The 27,858-nt window shown below is 43.0% G+C and overlaps 1 protein-coding gene across 1 annotated transcript; it reads right to left on the bottom strand.

Moving 5' to 3' along the window:
- Window positions 1–1,018: 1,018 nt before the first annotated feature.
- On the bottom strand, window positions 1,019–27,285 carry dmgdh (dimethylglycine dehydrogenase). The gene is made up of 17 exons (XM_055873994.1): window positions 26,539–27,285; window positions 25,787–25,955; window positions 24,683–24,781; window positions 23,021–23,185; window positions 22,261–22,465; window positions 13,464–13,558; window positions 13,177–13,330; window positions 12,881–13,079; window positions 12,517–12,686; window positions 11,572–11,725; window positions 6,685–6,850; window positions 4,384–4,514; window positions 3,694–3,911; window positions 3,447–3,604; window positions 3,323–3,382; window positions 2,955–3,089; window positions 1,019–2,558 (listed from the first exon to the last, which is right to left on the bottom strand). Exons 1-17 carry the CDS (start codon window positions 26,658–26,660, stop codon window positions 2,352–2,354), a joined length of 2,607 nt encoding a protein of 868 aa, XP_055729969.1. The 5' UTR covers window positions 26,661–27,285; the 3' UTR covers window positions 1,019–2,351.
- Window positions 27,286–27,858: the final 573 nt, after the last annotated feature.

Below are 27,858 nucleotides of genomic sequence, written 5' to 3'. Positions count from 1 at the left end.
TCCCCTCCTGTACTCTTTGTTCACTCATGACTGCACGGCCAAGCACGACTCCAACACCATCATCAAGTTTGTCAATGACACAATAGTGGTAGGCCGATCACCAACAACGACGAGACAGCCTATAGGGGAGAGTTCAGAGACCTGGCCGTTTGGTGGCAAGACAAATGAGATGATTGTGGACTACAGGAAAAAGGAGGACTGAGCACGCCCCCATTCTCATCGACGGGGCTGTAGTGGAGCACGTTGAGAGCTTGGTGTCCACATCACCAACAAACTAACATGGTCCAAGCACACCACAACAGTCGTGTAGCCCCCTCATACCTCTGCACATGAACTCAGTACTGGTACTCCTTGTAGCCATGTTATTTTTACTTTTTATTCACTGTGAATTTATTATTCGTCACTATTTCCATTTTTTTTTTATCTTTAACTGAATTGTTGGAAAAGTAAGCATTTCACTTTTAGTCTACACCTGTTTACAAAGCATTTAACAAATACAATTGATTTTGTAGTAGTAAGAGTTCAGTGTTGGCAAATCAGACCATAACTATATTCTCCTGCTTCCTGCTTAAAAGCAAAAACTTAAACAGGAAGTACCAGTGACTCGATCAATACGGAAGTGGTCTGATGAAGCGGATGCTAAGCTACAGGATTGTTTCGCTAGCAGACTGGAATGTGTCCCGGGATTCATCCAATAACATTGAGGAGTTTACCACACCAGTCACCGGCTAACAAGTGTCCCATACCCGGGTTCTGATCAAGAAAAACTTTTCAGAACAAATGACCTTATTTTTGCTTTTTATAAAAATAATTGTATGATGCAATACATTCATTCCATTCTTTTGAATCTTATTGTTGGTTGCTCCTGGATATTGTGTTGTTGTGTAGTGGTACAGTGGAGTGACACTTGTAATACCAAAGTTCAAATAACCAATATGATTGATGTTGCTCCATACAGCGCGAGGGATTCATTCTAGTGTTTGAAATCTCTAGAATCATTACAAAAACACACAACACCAAGCTTGGCATTGGATTTAATTAACTAATGTTTAAATGTACAGACAATTTTACAAAATAATTGAAAGGATAAAGACATTGTGCTCTAAAAATACAGTTTCCTTAGCTTGTCCTGCCTTGTGCATAGTTGATTTATTATCTGCAATATGCCCGCCCTGCTTTCAAGACTGAGGTTTGTGCAAAGCATTATCATAGTTAATTGTCTCTTCCACATAAGGTAGAGACTACAGTAGGACGTAAAGCAGCATCTATTTGGCCCATTCTTCTTGTGATAGTGTAGCTACAATAACACTTCTACCAAGACTCTGCTTTTCAACCCCATAATAACCCTTAATACCTGGAATTTAAAAAGCCATTCAAACAGATAACACTGCAATACTGAGACATTAAAATGCCACCTAAGAGTAATGATTGGCTCTGTTGCTAAGCAGTTATGGTATAGGTACTTAATGACCACATTCTAAGTGTTGGATGGATTCCAGACTTAAGCCAAAGGTATCATGACTTTAAAGGCTCAGTGTTTTATATACATTTCCACACTACAAGGTTAGAACACAACTGTGAAAATGATAATGCCCTTTTAGTGTAAGAGCTGTTTGAAAAGACCACCTGAAATTTCAGCCTCTTTTGGTGGGATGGAGTTTTGGCCAATAAGAAAGAGTTCCAAACCTCTCTGCCAATAACAGCTAGTGTAAGACCACTCCCAAACAAAATTCTTGCTTGAGAAATTGCACCTTTTTCTTTTCTTAGGGGTGAATGTTTTAATATTTTTTTTTTTTTAAACAATCACAGTTTGGTACTTAATTGTTACCAAGAAATGATTTGATATCGAGATAAAAAGGCTGCATTGGACCTGTAATACTATGAATACTGAGACGAATACAAGTATAAGTCTACGTTCCAATATGTCCATAGGTCCACATTGGAACCTAGAGTTAAGCTCTTATATGCACATTCTAGGTTGCTCTAGCTTATTCTTCCTCACCAGATGACCAAACAGGAAAGTATTATTATTTATTTTTTTAACTTCACAGTCAGTCTGTCTCAAATGATACCCTATATAGTACAATACAAACAGTGCACAAAATAGGGTGTCATTTGAGTACCATTAATCACATTTAAGTATTTTTCATAAGTCACTTTGTCAGCCAGCATAGTTCACTTCACAGTGTAGTTGCTTGGTTGGTGTCGGCTCTACCGTTTGCGGACCTTGGTCGAACCTGGGATGAAATTAGCACCAGGAGCATACTGTAAATATTTGAAAGAAAAAATCCTATTTTCGACCCAGGTCTGGTACTCTAGTTCTAAGCTGGTTCTCTGCCAGTACCCAGTGTCTATGCCTTGCTCTTCTTCTGCAGCCGGGTCCTGGTTGGTTCTGTGAGGACCAGTGGCTCCTGGACCACCATGGCAGGGTACTTCCTCCCCAACATCTCCACTTCCACCTTCTGCCCTACAGAACACAGCTCCACTGGCAGGTAGGCAAACGCCAGGCTCTGCTGGGTGGTGTAGCTGTAGGCCCCAGATGTAGTGTTACCAACCACCTAGGAGAGATAGAGAAGGTTGCAGGAAGGCAAACAGTGGGTGGAAGTGTAAGCCTCTAATGTTGTGTTGCCTCTATACCACACACACACACACACACACACACACACACACACACACACACACACACACACACACACACCTTAACCCCAAACCCTAACCTTAATCCCAAACCTAACCCGTAAGCCTAAAATAGCATTTTAACAAATTCATTTAACAAAAACACAGAACTCTGTTACTACTACAAAATCAAATCAATTGTATTTGTCAAATGCTTTGTAAACAACAGGTGTAGACTAACAGTGAAATTTTTTCTTACCTTGTCAGAACAGTCTGGTGACTTGTCAGGACACTGTGGTCCTGATAAGGTAGGAAAACAATGTACACACACAGCTCACCTTGCCATTGAGCCAGATAGTCTCGTTGCCCTCTGGGTCAACATCATCCGTTTCCATGGTGATGTATGACAGCTTCCTCTTCAGACCTTTAGCTTTGATCTCCTGCAGCGCTGCCTTACCGATGAAGTCAGCATGCTGGAGACAGACAGGGAGAGATGTTAGTGTTGGTATGGGGTGCTTTATTTATAATTAGCATAAATAACCCCAAAAATAATACAGGTGTGTAGGAGAAAATGTTAACTAAGTAGATTTAGTAGGCCACAATTTCATAACATCTAAAAAATAAGCTACACATTTGAATATGACACCTCGATTTGAACACACAGTGGTTGACTGGTGAAACAGCAGTAGCTAGTAACAATGTCTACCTTGTTGAGTTTGATGAAGTAGTCCAGACCAGCTTCCAGAGGGTTGGTGTCACAGTTCATCTGATGAGACAAAAACATCAGTCCAACATCCACAAACAACTTAAAAAGGTGTGTGTGTACGTACCTCTGCACCCCAGCCTCTGAAGCCTTTCTCCAGTCGTAGTGATGACATGGCGTAGGTACCAAAGTTGTCGATGCCCTCGTCCTCTCCTGCAGCCATGATAGCCTGGTACACAGCTGCCATGTCCTTGTGAGGAATGTACAGCTCCCAGCCCAACTCACCTGAAACACAATCTGTTAGTTGAGCTGTACATGCACTCACATGCCACACATACTCTTAAAAATGTTTAAGCCCACAAACACACGCACACCTGTGTAGGAGATCCTAATAGCTCTGAGGTTGATGCCACCCAGTTGAATGGGTTTGCAGTGGAGGAACTTAAAGCTTGCATCGCTCATGTCCTCCTGAGTGAGTTTCTGTAGAACATCTCTAGCCTTTGGTCCAGCCACACCCAACACCCCAATGTCCTCTGTCACATTGGAAATATCTACATCATACGCCCCCTCTGCTACCTCCTTCTCCATCCACCTGGGGTTAGGAAGGGATGCATAGGGTTATATTTACAACTTGAAGGAACTCAAAAGGAAACGAAACTCTGGCACAATGTTGATTCAACTAATTAGTCTTCAATATGAACTTTGATTAGTTGAATCATGTATATTAGTGCAGGGCTGGAGCAAACCCTGCCCCCACATGGCCCTTGGTGGAAAAGATAGGTCACCACTAGGGGTGATATACAACACCAGCAGACTGTCTCAGGGTGTATAAGAGACCGAGAGCTGAATGAATAGGTAGAATAGAGATTCATTTGTTTTTAATGTGCTGTTTGCCTATTGGAGCAGAGGGGCCGTTAAAGTAGCAGCTGCTGTAACTACCAGTGTTTCTAAGTGGGTTAGAATAATGTTATATAATGGATTACTGAATCCTTTTATATGGGACGGTTTGACTCTACACCTTGTTAGCTGGCCTGGGCTGCTTAGAGTCTGTCTGCCTGTGTTACCTGAGGTCATGCAGCTCTGATCCAGATCCTGTGATGAGGAGGAACTCTCCAGGTGTGAGCTGGGTAATGGTGACCTCAGCGTAGACTCTCCCAGTGGGGGTCAACATGTGGCTGATGTTAGTCAGGCCCACCTGACAGGGGAGAGAGTGAAACCTAAATACACTACTCAAAAAAATGAAGGGAACACTTAAACAACACAATGTAACTCCAAGTCAATCACACTTCTGTGAAATCAAACTGTCCACTTAGGAAGCAACACTGATTGACAATAAATTTCACATGCTGTTGTGCAAATGGAATAGACAAAAGGTGGAAATTATAGGCAATTAGTAAGACACCCCCAATAAAGGAATGGTTCTGCAGGTGCTGACCACAGACCACTTCTCAGTTCCTATGCTTCCTGGCTGATGTTTTGGTCACGTTTGAATGCTGGCGGTGCTTTCACTCTAGTGGTAGCATGAGACGGAGTCTACAACCCACACAAGTGGCTCAGGTAGTGCAGTTCATCCAGGATGGCACATCAATGCGAGCTGTGGCAAAAAGGTTTGCTGTGTCTGTCAGCGTAGTGTCCAGAGCATGGAGGCGTTACCAGGAGACAGGCCAGTACATCAGGAGACGTGGAGGAGGCCAGTGGTCACCACCTGCAGAATCACTCCTTTATTGGGGGTGTCTTGCTAATTGCCTATAATTTCCACCTTTTGTCTATTCCATTTGCACAACAGCATGTGCAATTTATTGTCAATCAGTGTTGCTTCCTAAGTAGACAGTTTGATTTCACAGAAGTGTGATTGACTTGGAGTTACATTGTGTTGTTTAAGTGTTCCCTTTATTTTTTTGAGCAGTGTATATATATATATATTAAGTTGTGCAATATTATGAATTGACTTTTGCGCTTGTCGTGGCCAGTACATCGGGAGACGTGGAGGAGGCCGTAGGAGGGCAACAACCCAGCAGCAGGACCGTTACCTCCGCCTTTGTGCAAGGATGTGCACTGCCAGAGCCCTGCAAAATGACCTCCAGCAGGCCACAAATGTGCATGTGTCAGCATATGGTCTCACAAGGGGTCTGAGGATCTCATCTCGGTACCTAATGGCAGTCAGGCTACCTCTGGCGAGCACATGGAGGGCTGTGCGGCCCCACAAAGAAATGCCACCCCACACCATGACTGACCCACCGCCAAACCGGTCATGCTGGAGGATGTTGCAGGCAGCAGAACATTCTCCACGGCGTCTCCAGACTCTGTCACATGTGCTCATGTGCTCAGTGTGAACCTGCTTTCATCTGTGAAGAGCACAGGGTGCCAGTGGCGAATTTGCCAATCTTGGTGTTCTCTGGCAAATGCCAAACGTCCTGCACGGTGTTGGGCTGTAAGCACAACCCCCACCTGTGGACGTCGGGCCCTCATACCACCCTCATGGAGTCTGTTTCTGACCGTTTGAGCAGACACATGCACATTTGTGGCCTGCTGGAGGTCATTTTGCAGTGCTCTGGCAGTGCACCTCCTTGCACAAAGGCGGAGGTAACGGTCCTGCTGCTGGATTGTTGCCCTCCTACGGCCTCCTCCACGACTCCTGATGTACTGGCCTGTCTCCTGGTAGCGCCTCCATGCTCAGGACACTACGCTGACAGACACAGCAAACCTTTTTGCCACAGCTCGCATTGATGTGCCATCCTGGATGAACTGCACTACCTGAGCCACTTGTGTGGGTTGTAGACTCCGTCTCATGCTACCACTAAAGTGAACGCACCGCCAGCATTCAAAATTGACCAAAACATCAGCCAGGAAGCATAGGAACTGAGAAGTGGTCTGTGGTCACCACCTGCTGCACCATTCCTTTATTGGGGGTGTCTTGCTAATTGCCTATAATTTCCACCTTTTGTCTATTCCATTTGCACAACAGCATGTGAAATTTATTGTCAATCAGTGTTGCTTCCTAAGTGGACAGTTTGATTTCACAGAAGTGTGATTGACTTGGAGTTACATTGTGTTGTTTAAGTGTTCCCTTTATTTTTTTGAGCAGTGTATAACATAAACCTCTGCCTGAGCAGCAAACAGAACACTGCCACCTGTTGGCAATAGTGAGTTATATAGGGACTTATACAGTGGTGCAATGAGCTGTCTATGAGAGTGAGTGAGTTTTGCCTGGTGCGATGCAATGATACATTTAGTCCCTCTCGTTTTGGGCCTAGCGTTGGTGAGATACAGTAAGATGTAATATAAAAGCACAGTGAGTTGTGTATAGAATAGTTGTAATACAGTGAGTTGTAATACAGTGAGTAGGTGTGTGGTGTTATCCTTACCTTGGGCATAGTGTTGGCGAACAGTCTGTCCAGCAGTTTATGAGAATCTTTCCCTTTAACCATGAACTTGCCGAAGGGTGTCAGGTCAATGACCCCAACCTTCTCCATCACCAGCTTACACTCCCTCCCCACCGGACCGAACCAGTTGGTACGCCTGAAACTGGGCCTGGGGAGTAAAGACAGACACATGTGGGTTAGTTACTTGGTTAATTTAAAAAGTAATGGCAAAGTATTGGCTGAGACAAAGCTGCATAGTTGTGAAGAGGGCATGGCAGTGCCTCTTTCCACTAAGGAGATTGAAAAGATTTGGATCCTCAAAAAGTTATACAGCTGCACCCCGAGAGCATCTTGACTGGCTGCATCACCGCATAGTACGGCAAATGCACCGCCCTCGACTGCAAAGCGCTACAGAGGATGGTGCGGACAACCCAGTACATCACTGGGGCCGAGCTCCCTGCCATTCGGGACCTCTATATCAGGCAGTCTCAGAGGAAGGCCCAAAAATTGACAAAGTCTCCAGCCACCCAAGCTGTCATTTTTTTTAAATTAACCTTTATTTAACTAGGCAAGTCAGTCAAGAACAAATTCTTATTTACAATGGCAGCTTAGTTTTACCATGACAGAGTTTTACCATGTCAGCTTGGGGATTCGATCTAGCAACCTTTCGGTTACTGGCCCAACGCTCTAACCACTAAGCTCCCTGCCACTCCGTCATCAAGGCAAAAGGGTTACTACATGATTCCATATGTGTTATTTCATAGTTTGGATGTCTTCATTATTATTCTACAATGTAGAAAATATTTGTTTTTTAAAGAAGAAAAACCCTGGTATGATTGGGTGTGTCTAAACTTTTGACTGGTACTGTACACACACAAAGAAAAGTATGTGGACACCTCTCGTCGAACATCTAATTCCAAAGGTGTTCGATGGGGTTGAGGTCAGGGCTCTATGCAGGCCAATCAAGTTCTTCCACACCGATCTAGTCAAACCATTCCTGTATGGACCTTGCTTTGACCTCAGCATTGTCATGCTGAAACAGGAAAGGGCCTTCCCCAAACTGTTGCCACAAAGTTGGAAGCACAGAATCGTGTAGAATGTCATTGTATGCTGTATCGTTAAGATTTCCCTACACTAGAACTAGGGGGCCTTGCCCGAACCTTGAAAAACAGCCCCAGACCATTATTCATCCTCCACCAAACTTTACAGTTGGCAATATGCATTCAGGTAGGTAGCGTTCTCCTGGCATCCGCCAAACCCAGAATCGTTCATCGGACTGCCAGATGGTGAAGCGTGATTCATCACTCCAGAGAGCGTGTTTCCGCTGCTCCAGAGTCCAATGGTGGCGAGCTTTACACCACCCCAGCCAACACTTGGCATTGCGCATGGTGATCTTAAGCAACCTGTGAATGTTGCAATTGAGGACAGACAATTTTACCACGCTACGCGCTTCTGCACGCAGAGGTCCCGTTCTGTGAGCTTGTGTGGCCTACAACTTTGTTACTCCTAGACGTTTCCAGTTCACAACAAAAGCACTTACAGTTGACCGGGGCAGATCTAGAAGGGCAGAAATTTTACAAACTGATTTGTGGCATCCTATGACGGTGCCAAATTGAAAGTCACTGAGCTTTTCAGTAAGGCTATTTGACTATGGAGACTGCATGGCTGTGTGCTTGATTTTATACACCTGTCAGCAACAGGTGTGGCTGAAATAGCCGAATCCACTAAGTTAAAGAGGTGTCCCCATAAGTTTGTATATATAGTAGAGGTCGACCGATTATGATTTTAACGCCGATACAGATATCGATTATTGGAGGACCATAAAAAGCCGATACCGATTAATCGGCCGATTTAAATAAAAAATAATTTGTAATAATGACAATTACAACAATACTGAATGAACACTTTTCTTTTACCTTAATATAATACATCAATAAAATCAATTTAGCCTCAAATAAATAATGAAACATGTTCAATTTGGTTTAAATAATGCAAAAACAAAGTGTTGGAGAAGAAAGTAAAAGTGCAATATGTGCCATGTAAAAAAGCTAACGTTTAAAAAGTTCCTTGCTCAGAACATGAGAACATATGAAAGCTGGTGGTTCCTTTTAACATGAGTCTTCAATATTCCCGGGTAAGAAGTTTTAGGTTGTAGTTATTATAGGACTATTTCTCTCTATACCATTTGTATTTCATTAACCTTTGACTATTGGATGTTCTTATAAGCACTTTAGTATTGCCGGTGTAACAGTATAGCTTCCGTCCCTCTCCTCGCCCCTACCTGGGCTCGAACCAGAAACACATCGACAACAGCCACCTCGAAGAAAAAGAAATTGGGCACATGACAGCAGTGTGGTTTCGTCCTGGTGCAGCTGAGAGTGTGTTAGAATGTTCATGGACGCATGAAAGTGCTGTTTGAATGAATGCTTACGAGCCTGCTGCTGCCTACCATCGCTCAGTCAGACTGCTCTATCAAATCATAGACTTAATTATAACACACAGAAATACGAGCCTTTGGTAATTGATATGGTTGAATCAGTAAACTATTATTTCGAAAACTAAACGTTTATTCTTTCAGTGAAATACGGAACAGTTCCGTATTTTATCTAACGGGTGGCATCCCTAAGTCTAAATATTGCTGTTACATTGTACAACCTTCAATATTATGTCATATTTATGCACAATTCTGGCAAATTAATTACGGCCTTTGTTAGGAATAAATGGACTTCACACAGTTCGCAACGAGCCAGGCGGCCCAAACTGCTGCATATACCCTGACTGCTTGCACGGAACGCAAGAGAAGTGACACAATTTCCCTAATTATAAGAAATTCATGTTAGCAGGCAATATTAACTAAATATGCAGGTTTAAAAATATATACTTGTGTATTAATTTTAAAGAAAGGCATTGATGTTTATGGTTAGGTTCATTGGTGCAAGGACAGTGCTTTTTTCGCAAAAGCGCTTGTTAAATCATCACCCGTTTGTCGAAGTAGGCTGTGATTCAATGAGAAATTAACAGGCAGCGCATCGATTATATGCAACGGAGGACACGCTAGATAAACTAGTAATATCATCAACCATGTGTAGTTAACTAGTGATTATGTTAAGATTGATTGTTTTTTATAAGATAAGTTTAATGCTAGCAACTTACCTTAGCTTCTTGCTGCCCTCGCGTAACAGGTAGTCAGCCTGCCATGCAGGCTCCTCATGGAGTGCAATGTAAGGCAGGTGGTTAGAGCGTTGGACTAGTAACCGGAAGGTTGCAAAAACAAATCCCCGAGCTGACAAGGTAAAAATCTGTCGTTCTGCCCCTGAACAAGGCAGTTAACCCACCGCTCCTAGGCCGTTATTGAAAATAAGAATGTGTTCTTAACTGACTTGCCTAGTTAAATAAAGTGTACTTTATTTAATTTTTTTAAATCGCCAAATCGGTGTCCAAAAATAACAATTACCGATTGTTATGAAAACACTGAAATCGGCCCTAATTAAATCGGCCATTCCGATTAATTGGTCAACCTCTAATATATAGTGTATTTATTGGGTAGAGTTGGTTGCCAGACTTAACTGTTATAAAATAAGTTATACAAAGACATGGTGTTAGGAAGGAGACTATTCACTGCCAGTACTTACATAATGTTGCATCACTGAGTCCTTATACAGTAGGTTTTATAGTTTTACATATGGAAAACTATTTTCATATACCATGGGCATAATTTCATAAAGAAATCCCACAGGTGGTGCTAAATTCTTTGAGTCAATAAATAGCCTAGTCAGCCACTGGTGGGTGGCCAAGTGGAAGCTAACCCTGGGTTTGAGTTGGCCAACAATCTTAAACCTGAGTTTAAACGGGCCAAATGGAACCTAACCCTAAGTTTGATCTCCAAAACACCTCCAGCTCTTAAAACAAAAGTGGTTTCAGACTAACACCTGATGAGGATGAAGACTAATATTATCAGTCTATAAGGGTATTGAACAGTAGCTACACAGGATGTATTTTCCAAGGCATTACATGTAAATAAATGTATTTTGATGTTCTCTCTAAATGGTTCTATTGTGCTGGCTAGAGTAACTATTACATAATGCCATGTAACAGTCAGTGAGCTCACCTCTAAGACCCATATATATATTTACAGGGGGTGGTCTCCACTCCTCCACTGGGAGCTGTCCAGCCTATCATAACCTCCCCCCTTCCATCCCCCCCAAAAAGAACAAGTCCTTGAACATTCTAACACACACTCAGCTGCACCAGGACGAAACCACACTGCTGTCATGTGCCCAATTTCTTTTCTTCTACTTTAAGTCCATCAAAGCATATACAAAATTAATTTATATGAATGATATAAGTACAGAAATGGTTTGCTCTGTGGGAAATGAATGTCCTACTAGTCAGTGACAATTGCGTGGAGTTGAGTTTGTGACAGCAACTATGTGAGATTGGAAATCCCAGGACATGGTGTCTATAATACTATGATCTTCTATGTGGAGGAACCCCTTACCTTCTAATGACTCTTGTGTAGCTTGAGAGTCAGAGCAAAACATGTTACACGTGTGTGTTCGTGAGTCTCATAGATAACGTTTAATAGTTTGTATCTCAAACTATTCCGACTCCACAGATGTTTTTGTAATAAGACCCGGCCCTGGCCCCTTCGGCACCCACCCTTGTCTCACAAACAACTCAGCCCCACTTAATCACACAGACTAATGGTTGGTATCTGCGGATGCAGACAAAATAGACAAATCCAATGGTATGACTCTGTAGCTCAAAGTCACAATGTATAAAAGGGGTTTGAAGTCCTAAATCATGCCGGCGTTATGGTGGGACTCATTGGGTAAACGCTCAGTGTATTGTCATATTTGTACTGATTGATTGACTGGTTTGGTATCTTACTTGTAACTGGCATTGTCTCCAAGCTTATAGAACCAGTGAGGCTGTTCCCAGCCGGCGTGGAACCCCATGGAAGCGTTTCCCTTTAGCAGCTCATACACACCACTGGTCCTGTTGGTCGGACGGCCAGCAAAACGCTCCTCTTTAGGGTAGCCCACTGAGGGAGGGGGGAAGGAGAGCAGAAGGGGGGGATAGAAAGAAGAGTTGACAGCATGAGCGGTTGTGAGTAGATGCCCTTGTTTTGTAATCAAAGCGAGAGCTACAGGTAGTGACGTGTGTACATCTGTTCATATCCTTTACTAGTTACTAGCCCAGTTATGGATCATTTGCAGTCAGCAATGGGCAAGTGAGCTCAAGAGCTCAAAATCTTTGAAAAGTGTGTCAGGTAAAGAGCTTTTTTTTGTCTTAAAGGGGCTGTGTTGTATTTTGAGACAGGCTTGCATAAGCTAAGTAGGCAGAGTGTAGCATAATTTGTCTGATTCTCTAATAGTGGTATGGGAATAATGATGCATTTTATTTTGTAAAGTGGTTTCTTGCGTCAAACACCACTATAACATGTTCAGTCACCTTGTCTGAAGGACAAGTGGATAAACAGGTTAATGTCAAGACCTGCATGTTTTTTTCAAAAGTCATGGAATGTAAGCACACATTGGTTGCTACTGTAGACTGAACGATAGAACAGCTATGTCCATGTTAAAATGTTATGGGATGCATTTTCTCCATTGCTTTTGATGGTAGACCACTCTCGTCGGCCTACATTATGATCAATTAGCCACAGTAGCCTACTTGACCACTGTTAAAACAAACTTAAAGCGGGTACAGCCTCAGTGTTCACAATAAACACGCTGGAATTTGCACAGGATTTTCACAACCGTCAAGGTTGTGCAGATCTGAAAATTTGCTCAGTGATGAAAAACATTTGAGGGAACATTGGTAGTGACTACTCACCCATATTGTTGAATCCATAGGACTCTCTGGCTTTGGCACACATGTAGGGTACAGTGGTCCATTTTCCATACCGGTTGGGGTCACACTCAATGAGGTCATAGGGGGGTTCCCCTGTTACGATCCAATCACTGAGGAACTTCCCAATGCCACCGGCGTGGATCACTCCATACCTGGGACACAAACAGACCCTGAGGTATGCCTTTAAGCTACAACCTCCTACTCCCTGTCAATCAAACATAACAAGGCTTTTATAGTTCCCACAATAGGGAAGATGCTTAGAAATTTCACACTACACCATCCAGTCATATTGATTTCAGCATCCACCCGACCCCATCACACACACAAACACTCCCGTTTCGTTTACCCGAAGCCGATAGCGGTCCAGTAGTTACGTGCTCCCTGGTGCGGTCCGACCATAGGAAGGAGGTCAGGGGTGTAGGTGATTGGTCCAGATACAATATTGATGATGTCAGCATTCTTCAGCACAGGCACCATCTCCATGGCCATCTCTACGTGGTGCATGATACGGTCCAGGTCTGACTCAAACAACTCCTTACCAAAACCTGTTCAACACACACAGAGAGAGTACAACTGAGGTTAAGGCATAGAGAGCGAGGGCGAGAGAGAGGGTGAGAGCGATAGAGAGATCAGCAGACAGACCTGGTGGTACTCCATCTCTAACCCAGGAGTCCTGCAGCACCATCTTCTCCTCTTTCTCATAGGGTCCAAACAGCAGTCCATCTCTCTCTTGTCTGAGGTAGTAGGAGCCCTCCAGGTCCCTGATCACTGGCAGCTCTGCCTTTAGGGCCTTTACCTAGACACAACAAAACAAACTTTATTAAACATCAAATCAAACGCTGTTAAACATCACAACACATTTACTGTAAAATATGCACAATGAAGGATAGTTAATACAGTAAGACATTAAGATGTAATTAAATTAGTACCTCAGGCACCGTTGCCGTGACAACATACTGGTGATGGACAGGGATAGTGGGGTGCTCAAAGCCAATCTGCTGGCCAACTTCCCGGGCCCAGAAACCTGTTGACCAATCAAAGATTAGTAATGAGTTCATGGTCTGCACAGGAAATTGATGAGTTTTGATGAGACCAGGAAGCAGTTAACACAGACAGTTGGGAGAAAGACACCACCAGCGTGTAAACAGCAATCCATGAACCGCTCCAGTCTCCACCATAAGGAAAGCAAAACAAGGTTAAGAATAGAGCCTCACACACACACTTACACTCTCTGCCCTCTACCAACCAGCCTTCACTTCTTGAGACCAAAACACTGTAAAGCCAACTGGGTCCCACAGAGGATTGTAAAAAGATAATGACATAAATGGAGGCATGTCTTGAGTATAAAATTGTAGAATATTAGAATCCCATATACAGAGTGTATAAGCTGGCAGCTAAGAAGAGTGAGAGCATGACTTACTACAATACTATGGTGTACTCTATGCCACTCAGCTATGGGCTGTGTTTGAAATTGTACCCTATTCCTTATATAGTTCACTACTTTAGGCAAGAACCTTGGGTCTCTGGCCAAAATTAATGCACTATATAGAGAATAGGATGCCATTTCAGAATGAGACCTGCTATATTACACTAACAGAGTTAACTGTCTGAATATGGCGCCAACACCATGGCTCCACCATAGAGATCCTATTAAATTACTCAAATGTTTTATCTTTATTCTAATTCCGAATTTTAAGGGCTCCACATCTTAGGACAGGGGTTCCCAAACTTTTTAACCTAAATAGAAAAACATTAGCTGACATGAGCTAGGTGATCTGGACATTTGACAAGTTATAAATAGCTCTCTAAGGTATGCAATGACTGACATGACAAGAAGAACTGATGATGCACTACCCAATTTCAAAATTTCACCTTGTGCATTCTACTATAACAACTTTCAAGAGTAAGTTTAAAGCCCCCCCTGCAAATCCCTCACACCCCCACCCCACAGTTTGGGAACCACTGAGATCGGAGACTCCCTGTTCTACCAGCTGATTCACTTTAGAGGGAATGTCAAGTTACACTCCGACTCACTCCATAGAAGCTAATTTCTGTTTTAAACTTCATCAAAAGGATTCATTTTCTAGGAGCTATTTCAGTTTAAGAATCATTCCAGTTTATTTTGAAGAGGTCAGCTGAGATTGCAACACCTGGCTGTTGGTGATAATGTGATCTGATTTGGTCTTATTTTATGACTGTGGTTGTATAACAAGACAGCTCTTTCCCAAAGCAGTCGCCTTCTTTTGGGTTTTAATGACGGTGTGTAAACCAGCTTTTTAGAAGCATTACCGGGGTTCCCAAAGCCTTTCTTGGGAGCATTTTACTGCCGCCCTGCTAATTAGCTTCCCCACAGAAATACTGGCACAAACATGAATGTTCCTACCCCATAACATTCTGAAGGTGAAAGAAAACTGACCAGCCATAGCCACTAGATTCACAAAGTAATGGATACACCCCTTAAATAAAAACACTCACTCACTACAGTACCTGTGTATGTCACAGAACTATTGCTTGACCACGACAAGCGCAAAAGTCAATTCATAATATTGCACAACTTAATATATATATATATACACTGCTCAAAAAAATAAAGGGAACACTTAAACAACACAATGTAACTCCAAGTCAATCACACTTCTGTGAAATCAAACTGTCTACTTAGGAAGCAACACTGATTGACAATAAATTGCACATGCTGTTGTGCAAATGGAATAGACAAAAGGTGGAAATTATAGGCAATTAGCAAGACACCCCCAATAAAGGAGTGATTCTGCAGGTGGTGACCACTGGCCTCCTCCACGTCTCCTGATGTACTGGCCTGTCTCCTGGTAACGCCTCCATGCTCTGGACACTACGCTGACAGACACAGCAAACCTTCTTGCCACAGCTCGCATTGATGTGTCATCCTGGATGAGCTGCACTACCTGAGCCACTTGTGTGGGTTGTAGACTCTGTCTCATGCTACCACTAGAGTGAGAGCTCCGCCAGCATTCAAAAGTGACCAAAACATCAGCCAGGAAGCATAGGAACTGAGAAGTGGTCACCACCTGCAGAATCACTCCTTTATTGAGGGTATCTTGCTAATTGCCTATAATTTTCACATTTTGTCTATTCCATTTGCACAACAGCATGTGCAATTTATTGTCAATCAGTGTTGCTTCCTAAGTAGACAGTTTGATTTCACAGAAGTGTGATTGACTTGGAGTTACATTGTGTTGTTTAAGTGTTCCCTTTATTTTTTTGAGCAGTATATATATATATATATATATATCCATACACTACACAGCTTTAATAAGAGACACCCATAAAACTGTACACATAAAATAATAATTTATGACATAACCTCTGTGTACAGCAAACTGACTACTAACCAGTATTCATGGGTTGCATGTTTCGTCACAATGTTATTTTGAACGTTAGTTTTGGACTGATTCCCAACAGCATTCTACTCAAATGCATTGTCAATGAGTGTTGATAAAGATTGTATCAAAAGTGCATTACAGTGGCTTGGAACTACAATGACAAATCAAAAAAAGGAAGAAAGGAAAAGCATGTCATTTTGATGTCACCAAATTGACTTTAGCTAGCTAGGACTGAGGGGAGGTCACCAGATTTTAGCTAGCTAACATTGCTAGCTATTTTTGACAAACTTTGCAAGCTAATAACATTGCAATCTGTCTGAAGTCAATTTGATGACATGATAATGCTGGCAAAGTTGTTCCCTACTAAATATTTTACTACTTCAGCTTAAGTCATTGTATTTCCAGGCACTATAGTTTAATTTAGACTAAACAGTAGTTAGCATTTGTCCAGAATGACTGTGCTTATCACCACTTTACCAAGGGCACCACTATGGAGCTGCCGATAGAGGGCGGCTAGAGAAATTTCATAATAATGTCATACTGCGACTGAGTGACGGAGGTGCAACCTATGAAATGGAAGACTGTTGCTACTGGTCCCTAGCCAGACAAACAATGATTTGTGGGGCGAAAGTCCGACGCGTGTCAACTGCGCTCTCTCTCTCTATACACACAGACACACACCATGGCCCCTGCAGCCACCACAGCTGTTTGTCCCCACAGATCAGACTGGTAATGGCCTGCAGGAACTAGTTGTGACGGGGAACAAATGTCAGATAACCCCAGTTGTTGACTTCTGCTGTAATCTGCTGAGTTGCAACTGTTCTACACCAGACCCTGGCTCAAAAACAGTGCATTCAGAAAGAATTCAGACCCTTTGACTTTTACCAGATTTTGTTATGTTACAGCCTTATTCCAAAATGGATTCAAATTTCCCCCCCTCATCAATCTACACACTACACCCCATAATGACAAAGCAAAACCGTTTTTTTTTTAGAAATGTTTGCAAATGTATTTAAAAAAAATCTAAACTGAAATAATAATTAGTCAGACCCTTTACTCAGTACTTTGGCAGCGATTACAGCCTTGAGTCTTCTTGGGTATGACATTACAAGCCTGGCACACCTGTATTTGGGGAGTTTCTCCCATTCCTCTCAAGCGCTATCAGGTTGGATGGGGAGTGTCACTGCACAGCTATTTTCAGGTCTCTCCAGAGATGTTAGATCGGGTTCAAGTCCGGATTCTGGCTGGGCCACTCATGGACATTTAGAAACTTGTCCCGAAGCCACTCCTGCGTTGTCTTGGCTGGGTCCTTAGGGTCGTTGTCCTAATGGAAGGTGAACATTCAACCCAATCTGAGGTCTTGAGAGATCTGGAGCAGATTTTTAAAAATTAAGGACCTCTCTCCGTCCATCTTTCCCTTGATCCTGACTAGTCTCCCAATCCCTGCCGCTTAAAAACATCCCCACAGCATAATGCTGCCACCACCATGCTTCACCGTAGGGATGGTATTGGCCAGGTGATAAGCGGTGCCTGGTTTCCTCTAGACGTGACGCTTGGCAGTCAGGCCAAAGAGTTCAATGTTGGTTTCATCAGACCAGAGAATCTTGTTTCTCATGGTCTGAGCGTCTTTAGGTGCCGTTTGGCAAACTCCAAGCGGGCGGTCATGTGCCTTTTACTGAAGAGTGGCTTCCATCCGGCTACTCTACCATAAAGGCCTGATTGGTGGAGTGCTGCAGAGATGGTTGTCCTTCTGGAAGGTTCTCCCATCTCCACCGAGGATCTCTGGATCTCGGTCAGAGTGACCATTGGGTTCTTGGTCACCTCCCTGTCCAAGGCTCTTCTCCCACGATTGCTCAGTTTGGCCTGGTGGCGGCCAGCTCTAGAAAGAGTCTTGGTGGTTCCAAACTTCTTCCATTTAAGAATGATGGAGGCCACTGTGTTCTTGGGGACCTTTCAATGCTGCATACATTTTTTGGTACCCTTCCCCAGATCTGTGCCTCGACACAATCCTGTCTCAGTGCTCTACAGACAATTCCTTCGACCTCATGGCTTGGTTTTTGCTCTGTCATGCACTGTCAACTGTGGGTATGTAGACAGGTGTGTGCCTTTCCAAATCATGTCCAATCAATTGAATTTACCACAGGTGGACTCCAATCAAGTTGTAGAAACATCTCAAGGGTGATCAAACAGGATGCACCGGAGCTCAGCTATGTCAGGATGCACACAGGCTCAGCTATGTCCAGAGTACAACCACCTCCACACCTCTAACTAACTAGTTAATTTCCCTCCCTCGCTTATATTTATGAGCACCAGTGATAACCTAAATAGTTTCTGAAGGCCAGAGACTCTGATAAACAAGGTTTCTCTCTCTCGTTGAGACACTGTCCTTTCACTGGGGGTCTCAGTGTCCTGTGCACCTTTAGTAGGTCACAGGGCCAACTTTAGAAACCGATCCTTCAGGGGGAGACGCATTCCAAGAACCACAACCCTTTACCTTACTCTGGGGGTTCTCATTGGTCAAAGTGCCAAACAGTGATGGGGTGTAGCATTATGAAGGTAGGGTTGGAGAAGGGGAGGTAGAGATGGAATGGGGTGAATGTGGGAGTGAAACAAGGGGGGAGGAAAGGGGCGAGTTTGAGACAGTGGAAGGAAAGAGATGGAATAGGGTGAGTGTGGGACTATAATTTGTGTGTTACTTGTGTATTGTATTTGTGAGACATTCTACTGCACTGTTGGAGCTTCTGCAGAAACATAAGCATTTCACTGCACCTGCTATAACGCCTGCAAATATGTATACGCAACCAATAAACTGATTAGATGTATATATATATAATTTAAGGTGGGAGGGATGGAACGAAATGAGTGTGGGAGGGAGGGAGCATTTGAGACTCTGGTGTTTGTGAGGAATGCTACAGCAGTACTTCAGGATCTGCTTTCACATGGAGTTATTTCTGCAGACCATAGCTCCAGCAAGCATAAATCACATATCCTACCATGCATGTGGAAAGGTGGACTCACCCACCCACTAAAGGAGAGAGAGTAGTTTGACCTGAGGGTTAGAGAGTTGTATTGTAATGAAAGATATAAACTTCCCAATTATATGTATAGAGAGGGAGGCTTCCGGAAGTGCTCTTTTTTGGAATATGTTTTTTCTTCACAAAAGATCCTCCTCCTCTTCCTCCCAGGGTTATTCCCACAAATACGAACAAAGCTCACAAAATGTCCAAAACTCAACCACAAATCAGTGGGCCTATTCCAAAGTAGTATAATGAAGTTGAGAGATTTAAATCCTAAGTAAAGGAGTGAGTTTAATGGGTGTAGTAGCTACTGTTTATGAGTACAACCAAGGATGTTCTGATAAAAAAGAAGCACACAAAACCAAAACTGGACACACAGATAAGACTCTCAGACTGCAGTTTGTGTTCGTGTCTGCAAAGTGCAAACACAGCAACTGACACAATCACCACACAAACGACACAAACTCCCACTACCCGGCCTGTATATGCTGTACTATTTTACTGGACCATATGGAGACAATAGTCATTACTGCATTGGTCAAACACTATAAATCTACAGTGTCGTTTCAAACAACAGCAGCTTCAACGACAAGGTTTTAGATTAAATCCCTCAGCTGCGCTATGGGACGTTTCCATTGTACCCCTGACAAAGTGGCTTTCATTTGGCCCCAGCAGATGTGTGCAGCTATACATTTCTCTCTCCATGTTGATTGTATGCAAAGTGTAATGTATAGGACAAGGCTGTAAGGCTCTCACCAGCCGTGACTTATGCAATAACACACGTCTATGGGCAGTATATCTGCAGATCCCTTATAGGAAGTGTTATATCTACCAAGCACTCGTTATCCTCTGTAGCTCAGTTGGTAGAGCATGGTGTTTGCAGCGCCAGGATAGTATGTTCGATTCCTGGGACTACCCATACGTAAAATGTATGCACGCATGACTGTAAATTGCATTTGGTTAAAAGCGTCTGCTAAATGACATATATTATACATTATATTAATATTATAGCCTAATTCATCCTGTCTACCAAAACAAAACATATCAATTTTTTTGCCTGACTGGACAATGTTGTAGCTGCTGTGAATCATCTACGTATCAAGCACTAGACAACATTCAGGTAGTTACAGGCAGCAGGTAGCCTAGGGGTTAAGAGAGTTGGGCCAGTAACTGAAACGTTGCTTGTTTAAAGCCCCAAGCAGACTAGGTGAGGCACTTTACCCTAATAGCTCTGGATAAGAGTGTCTTCTAAATGACTTAAATGTAGTTACAGCTTGTTAACATTACACCAACTGAGGAAATCAAGTTGAGTTGACAAAACATAATGAGTAAAATTCTAAGATAGCTGACTGTTATTCAAAGATGACTTGCCTATGTTTTTTTTATTGTAATAAAACCATTTCTACCCCTTTTTCTCCCCAATTGGTAGTTACAGTCTTGTCTCATCGCTGCAACTCCCGTACGGACTCGGGAGAGGTGAAGGTCGATAGCCATGCATCCTCCGAAACACGTCCCTGCCAAGCCACATTGCTTCTTGACACACTGCTCACTTAACCCGGAAGCCACCCGCGGCACAGCCCGGGATCGAACCCGGATCTGTCATGACGCCTCAAGCACGGCAGTGCCTTAGACCGCTGCGCCACTCGGGAGGCCCAGTCAGCTACGGTTTGACTGTTGTACATAGATGATGTTAACACTAGGTTGTCAAATGAGTGGACCCAAACTGCAAATTCATGAACTTAAAGAAAACATCAAAGTTTGCAGAGAAAAGGCACATGGAAACCCAAGATTCACTAAGGAATCAGAAAATGTTTGTTCTTCAAGATTTTAAAAAATCTGTCAGCAAAGTGTTAAACGTCTGCTGAAGAGGCATCCTTCAGCTGCTGCTCTGTGATTGGCTAAAACCTGTTGGCCTGTTTGGATAAACTGATGAGGGAATGGAGGGCCAGGGGTCATAATAATGGGTTTAGCAAAGCTAGAACAAAGCAAAGTAAACCTACAACGTGCCCCCGTCCTCCTCTCCAGGGACCCATAAAGGAGAGAGCAAACTTCAGGCAGCTGCAAATTGAATCAGTTATGCAAGGAGGTATGATAGTGGTGACAAAACCTTGCCAACTAAATCCTCCCAGAACTGGTATGACCCAGTTCAAACCATGTGACCCTGCTTCCCCTGGACTCAGAATGTTGTGTATATGGTAAAATGTCCCTAAGATAGCAGCCTTGGAATAAGAGCAGTTCAGACAAGAGTCAGAAAGACAGATGCTCAGCACTGGGCCAAATCAAACAAGAACAACAACTGAACTCACCCCTAAAGTATTTAGGTTCATCAACTTCTTTGTCCTCAGGACTGGGGTCCTAAGATCTAATTTGTCTGTGCCGAGTGTGCTCTTTACTGTAGTCTATACCCAATTCTACTTTTACTACGGTAATCTCTTTCGTCTGTCTACAAGCAGTAAAAAAAAAAAATACACAGCCAGTGGCTGAACTGAAAATGAGTTAATGAGGAGAGACTGGTTTGATCGACTTGAGAGACATGGGGTTCTGCATTTTAACCAACCCAAACTGGTAAACCAGGTCTGTGGGTTTAGTTTCTGACAACCTGGAGAGGAGCTAGAGGTGTTAACTTCCCCAGCTCACCCACCCAGATTGGTCTGTGTTATACAGACAATCTGACTCACCCCAACTCGTTGAGAAAAATCTTCAACTGAAGTTGTTCTTCAAGCATTTTGGCCAGCTCTAATCATAGTTTCTCAATGTTTGCCAGTGAGATTTCAATCTGACCCAAGAGCTGTGAATAACAGGACTGTGTTGCTGAATGGACAAACTGCTTGAGTCAGTTTTAAACATTAGAAACTCATCTATAGACCTAAATGACCTCTACATGCTGATATATCTACAAGATACTACAGTGCATGATGCAATGTATTGATACAATTGATCTAGAAGTCAACAGTCAATGCATGTTCTGTAGTATGGTCACTAATGTTAGTTTGGACATACAAACTTGTGCGAGGAGCAATCAATCATGATTTGCAGCACAAACACACTCTGTACAATAACATAGAGCCTGGACCCAACTACATCAACGCTCATCTGGCTCTCTGGCAGACAAAGTTCTAGTAGGAAGCTAAGCCTCCCAGTTTGCCAAAGGTTCTTGTTTCTATTCTCCATGTATGCAGCAAGAAGTACATGTTGTGCATGTATTCCTGCATGCAATTGTATGTACCAGTGATGACCCAGTCCAGCCATTACAATGAGCCTGTCGACAGATTCTGCCCTCCTCTAGCCTCCATTGAGGTTTACATAGAGACAGATATTTTGCCACTGACAAGTATTCGACCACTGACCTGTGGCGTTGACTATGCGGTTCGCTCTGATGGTCCCGTGTGGGGTCTGGACATCCCACTTCCCATCACTGGTGGGTGTGAGGCCAGAGACCAGGGCTGGGTTGTAGATCTGGGCTCCATACATACGGGCCCCAGCAGCCAGGGCCATGGTTAGGGAGTAGGGGTCAATATGGCCATCTCCTGGGTTATATAGACCCGCTAGCACCTGGGGAGGTGGATATAGTGTTACTGTCATGTCGTTGTCTACTGGTTCAAACAAACGTTCTTGGTCAATGACAACTTTAAAGATACATTATGGAAGTTTTGTAAAGCCTCTTTAAATCATTAGAGTATATCCACTAGGCTCTTAAGTCATGACATGAAACTGAGATCACAATGATGTCTATTAGCCTGGTCCCAGATCTGTTTGTGCTGTCTTGCCAACTCCTATGGGCATTGTCATACCAATGGAGTTGGCAAGACAGTGCAAACATATCTGGGACCCAGGCTACATGTCTATGGCGCATGAGAATGCGTTCCTCCGGTCCAGACCAGAACAATAGATATAGAGCCATGGTTATAGATCAGTGGTGGCACTTTAAAAATGGAGAGGACAGGTTCATAGTAATGGCTGGAACGGAATAAATGAAATGGTTCAAACACCTGGTTTTCCATGTGTTTGGTACCATTCCATTAACTCTATTCCATCCATTATTACCAGCTGTCCTCCCCTCACTAGCCTCCTCTGACAGATATAGATCTTTTTGGTTCAGGTCCGGACCTTGTCCATGTTGAGCAGGGGGAAGAGCTCCTTGATCTTCTCAGGGGTGATGAGCCACTGGGGCGTGGGGTGCCAGTGGGTTCTTGCCATCTGGTACTTCAGCTCATCCACTCTGACTGGGGTGGAGGCAATACGGATACTGCCGGGCTGGTGGAAACCCACTGCCTATAGACACATGGATAAAATGTGTGAAACATACATACAGAGTGTATCATAAGTATTCACCCCCCTTTTTCCCCACATTTTCTTGTGTGACAAAGTGATATACAAATTAATTTAATTGTGATTTGTTGTCATTGAGCTACACAAAGAACTTCATTAAATTAATACAAATGTAATAACTAAAATAGTTATTGCAAAAGTATTCACCCCATTTATTTAGACAAGCCTAAAATAGTTCTGGAGTCAAATTTGGCTAAACAATTCTCATAATAAGTAGCATGTCAATCCGTTATGTCACGCTAATAACTGGGGTTGGCATAATTCCTCTGTCCCCCCTATATACAACATATGTAAGGTCCCTCAGGCAAGTATTGAATTTCAAGTACAGATTCAACTACAAAGACCAGTGAGATTTTCGAAAGACTCATAGTAAAAGGGCAGTGATTGGTAGATTGGTAACAATAACAAAATAGACATATAATATCTCTTTTAAGCATGTTCCAAGTTAATAATTATGCTGTGGATTATGTATTAAACCCCCCCCCAGACACATGAACGATGCAGTAATCCTTCTGAACTGAGCTGCAGGACGGGAATGAAACTGCTCAGGGATGTCACCATGCGGCCATTGCTAATTTTAAAACAGCTCAATGGCTGTGAAGGAAAAAAAACTGAGTTTACTGTATTTACTCCACAATAATGACCTAAAAAGTAGAATAAAAAAATATACAGAATATAAATATTGCAAAACATGTATCCTGTATGCAACGCCTTATGTTTGTGGCAAGTCAAACAACACTGAGTTACTGCCTCCTTATTTTCCAGGATGGTGGCTGCTGCATCATGGTATGGGTGTGCTTGACATTGGCAAACAGAATTTTTCACAATAAAAAGAAATGGGACGGAGCTAAGCACAGACAAGATCCTAGAGGAAAATCTGCTTCAGTCTGCTTTACACCAGACACTGGGAGAGGAATTCACCTTTCAGCAGGACAATAACCTACAACACAAGGTCAAATTTACACTGGAGTTGCTTACCAACAAGACAGTGAATGTTCCTGCGTGGCCAAGTTACAGATAACTTAAATCTGCTACAAAATCTATGCCAAGACTTGAAAATTGCTGTCTAGCCAACATCTAGAATCATTTTTAAAAGACTAAATGGGCAAATATTGCACAATCCAGGTGTGCAAAGCTCTTAGAGACTTACCCAAGAAGAATCAAAGCTGTAATTGCTACAAAAGGAGTTAACATGTATTGACTCAGGGGAGTGAATACATGTCTAATCAAGGCATATTAATGTTTATATTCTTCCAATTTCACAATACAGACTATTCTTTGTGATCAATGACAAAAAAAAAACTTATTCATTTCAATCCCACTTTGTAACAACAAAATGAAAAAATCCAAGGGGGGTGAATACGTTGATACCCACTGTACATAGATACACTCATACAGACATTATATAATCTGTTGTGCTGTGGTTGACGTGTAGTATACCTGTCCTGTCTCGGCCTCCAGACTCTCATACAGCTTGATGCTGTGGTAATGGACCTTCTTCAGGTTGATACCAGGGTGGTAGTACGTGGTCAAACCAGCCTGGAACAGACAATAAACATGGACACTTAGAGGAGGCATGGTCATGTAAATGGAAACACTGACAACACTTGATCTACTGTATTGACCCTGCAAGTTTGCAAAGCAATGATTTGAAAGTGCATCTTATAAAATAATAGTAATACACATTTTAACAGCATCATGTTATCTCCATTGACTTTAACTACACTACACAAACAGGGCATGCAGTTCACATGTTCCTAACATAGATACATAGAATGAGAAGTTTGATAAGTCTACTAGGAAAGTTGGCCCCTTGACATTAAGGGCAGCATATTTATGTAGAGTAACCTATATGGGATAGGGTTGGTTGGAAGGGGGTTATAGAGAGGCAGAATTAGGTCATCAGATCCTTGGCAGAACCACATAGGCCTGGTTCTTTGACAGCAGCTGTCTTTGACAGCTACCATAACTTAGATCTTCTTACATGCCTCCATCTGCTTCTTGAGAATCTCCCTCTGCCGAGCGGACTATCTGATATCTCGCCGTGGTATCTTCGGTCGGGTTTTTCCTGTTAACTGTAAGTCGCTCTGGATAAGATGACTAAATTACAAAATGTAAATATCTTCAGTGTGGTCTCAATGTATTTTTTCCCATGTTGAATATCTCTGACCTTCTTTATCTTTTTCTCTGACAGTTCCTTCTAATAGTGGGTGTGTGTAATAACTCCTTAACGTATTCAAATGTTGGGGAACATGAAAACTTCCATGCATTTGCTAACTTATGTATTAGTAGAAGAACGTCAGGTCGAAACAGGTGTCAGACCATCAATAAATGGGCGAGTTCATTTGCATGCCCCGGGTGGGTGGAGATTTCACTTAAGGGGTACAGGGCCTTGCAAAACGAACTCTCCCAATACGTTTGTGTGCCCCTGAAGCCATCTGTTGCTCCCAGACAGTTCTGTCTTCCCTCATATGGTTAAGATAAGGTTTTGGGACAGGTAAGCTGATCCTAGATCTGTTTTAGTTTTTGTTGTTGTTGACGTACAGCGTGCCAGGTGGATCCAGCGGTCAGTTCAGACTTCTCCAGCAGGACCACATCCTTCTGTCCAGCCTTGGCCAGGTGATAGGCCAGACTGACTCCAACACAGCCCCCTCCGATGATCACCGTCTCAGCCGCGTCCTTCCACCTCTTCCCCAGGACCATAGTGCTGTCCCTAAGAGGGGGAAGAGGGGGTAAAGAGGGGTGAGATGAAAGGAGACAGTGAGATTGAAATTGGAAAAAAATGTATTCATTGATTTGAATGCATATGAATCTATTTCAATACAGGTAACGATGTGTAGAGTAGTTATGTGACTTCTATGAAGCAGAAGAGATTATTGTTTAGAAAATCAACCCTGACCAGTTCTGACCTGACATATACCCCTGGAAGGAAATGCAACACATGTTGCAATGAGATCACTCAGACAGCCTGGCACATTATTGTCAATTGGAGATATAGGCTATATTGTTTGTCACATTATAAACACAGAGAACATTAGCGCGTCAGAAGAATCTCATGGTCTGTTCAGCAGGGAAGTCATGTGCATTATGCAAACTGAATTAAAACGGTTGGGTTGTGGACAGACCCATAATAACATTACGCTATCAAAGAGCCCCATATAGCCTACCGGACACCTCTGTGGTCTACTCCAACTGTCCCAAATGTGAAATCTGTAACCTTACTGTCGGATACAAGAAAGCTGAAAGGGTAACATGAGTTGTTTACGACAAGGCAAAAAATGCACGAGGGGGCTTACCCATTTCCCACATGTTTCTGCGAAGTGTAGTTAATTGTACGCAGTGGAAGACACACAATAGCGCGATATGCGGTAAAATCTCTCCGGAGGTGAGTATTAATTGCGTTAAAAAACCTAGACATCGTTTAACTAATTAAAATATCTATTGAAACACCTCAAAGCATACCAGAACCACCTCTGCCTAAACCCCCACCGCAATTTACTGCAGGCATCCTATACCAAAGCACAATTTTGTTGGCTGAACACGCCCTCGTCCGCGCAGAGCGCCAGTCAATTTAGGCACAGTGAAACTTGGTGCGTTCAAAACAACTGGGAATTCAGGTAAAAACGAGTTCAGACTGGGAAAAATCGTGACATCAGTGATCTTCAGGTCGGAGAAGTTGGAGCTCTAGGATCTGGCCTTAATGACTATCTTGGTTGAAGATCGATCTGGCCTTAATCGCCATGTACTCGTATAATCTCCACCCGGCACTCCACGGGACTGGCCACTCCTCAGAACCTGGTTCCTGCCTCTTCCCAGGTTCCTGCCTCTTCCCAGGTTCCTGCCTCTTCCCAGGTTCCTGCCTCTTCCCAGGTTCCTGCCTCTTCCCAGGTTCCTGCCTCTTCCCAGGTTCCTGCCTCTTCCCAGGTTCCTGCCTTTCTAGGGAGTTTTTCCTAGCCACTGCTTCTACATCTGCATCGCTTGATCTTTGGGGTTTTAGGTTGGGTAAAATGGCTTTATAAAATACATTGATTGATTGATAGCATGATGCTCGAGTTTCCAACTTGTAATTCCGATTTGGATGCCCGTTTAAAAGATTTTTCATAGTCGGGGTTCGTTTCTTTTCGAGTTCCGAGTTGTTTTGAACGCACCAACTGTGTCCAGACCCTCCCAGTCTAAAAATCCCTGAAAGGTTAACTCTTTAGATACCATCGGTCAGGCTGTGGCTCAAATATAGGTCACTGGTCTAGGGAATAGAAGGGCCCCAGCGTATAACACAAAAGGTAATATACAAATAAATTAATAATACACACAAAATGGATAAGCACAGTTGATATTGATGATATTTAGTCCAATAGACCCTTTACAAAATCTAGTTTTTGTGACAAGATCTATCTATGTCATTGTCATCTAATGGCAGTGTAGACAGACAATGCTTACATAACTTGAGTCGACATCAACTGCCCATAGAGCATTGGCCAGGCACAATCTCACCTAGCCTACACAATACACATTAACCAGGGCCAGTGATGTGTAATGACACAATATGGGTAAAGAACTCAAGTTACTCTGAGCGACACACTGGATAAGAAAACTATTAGGACAAGACTAGAATATTG

The sequence above is a fragment of the Salvelinus fontinalis genome, chromosome 21 (assembly GCF_029448725.1).
Source record: "Salvelinus fontinalis isolate EN_2023a chromosome 21, ASM2944872v1, whole genome shotgun sequence".
NCBI lineage: Eukaryota > Metazoa > Chordata > Actinopteri > Salmoniformes > Salmonidae > Salvelinus > Salvelinus fontinalis.
Note: the sequence above shows the minus strand (reverse complement) of the source record. Positions and strands in the feature narration are given on the sequence as shown.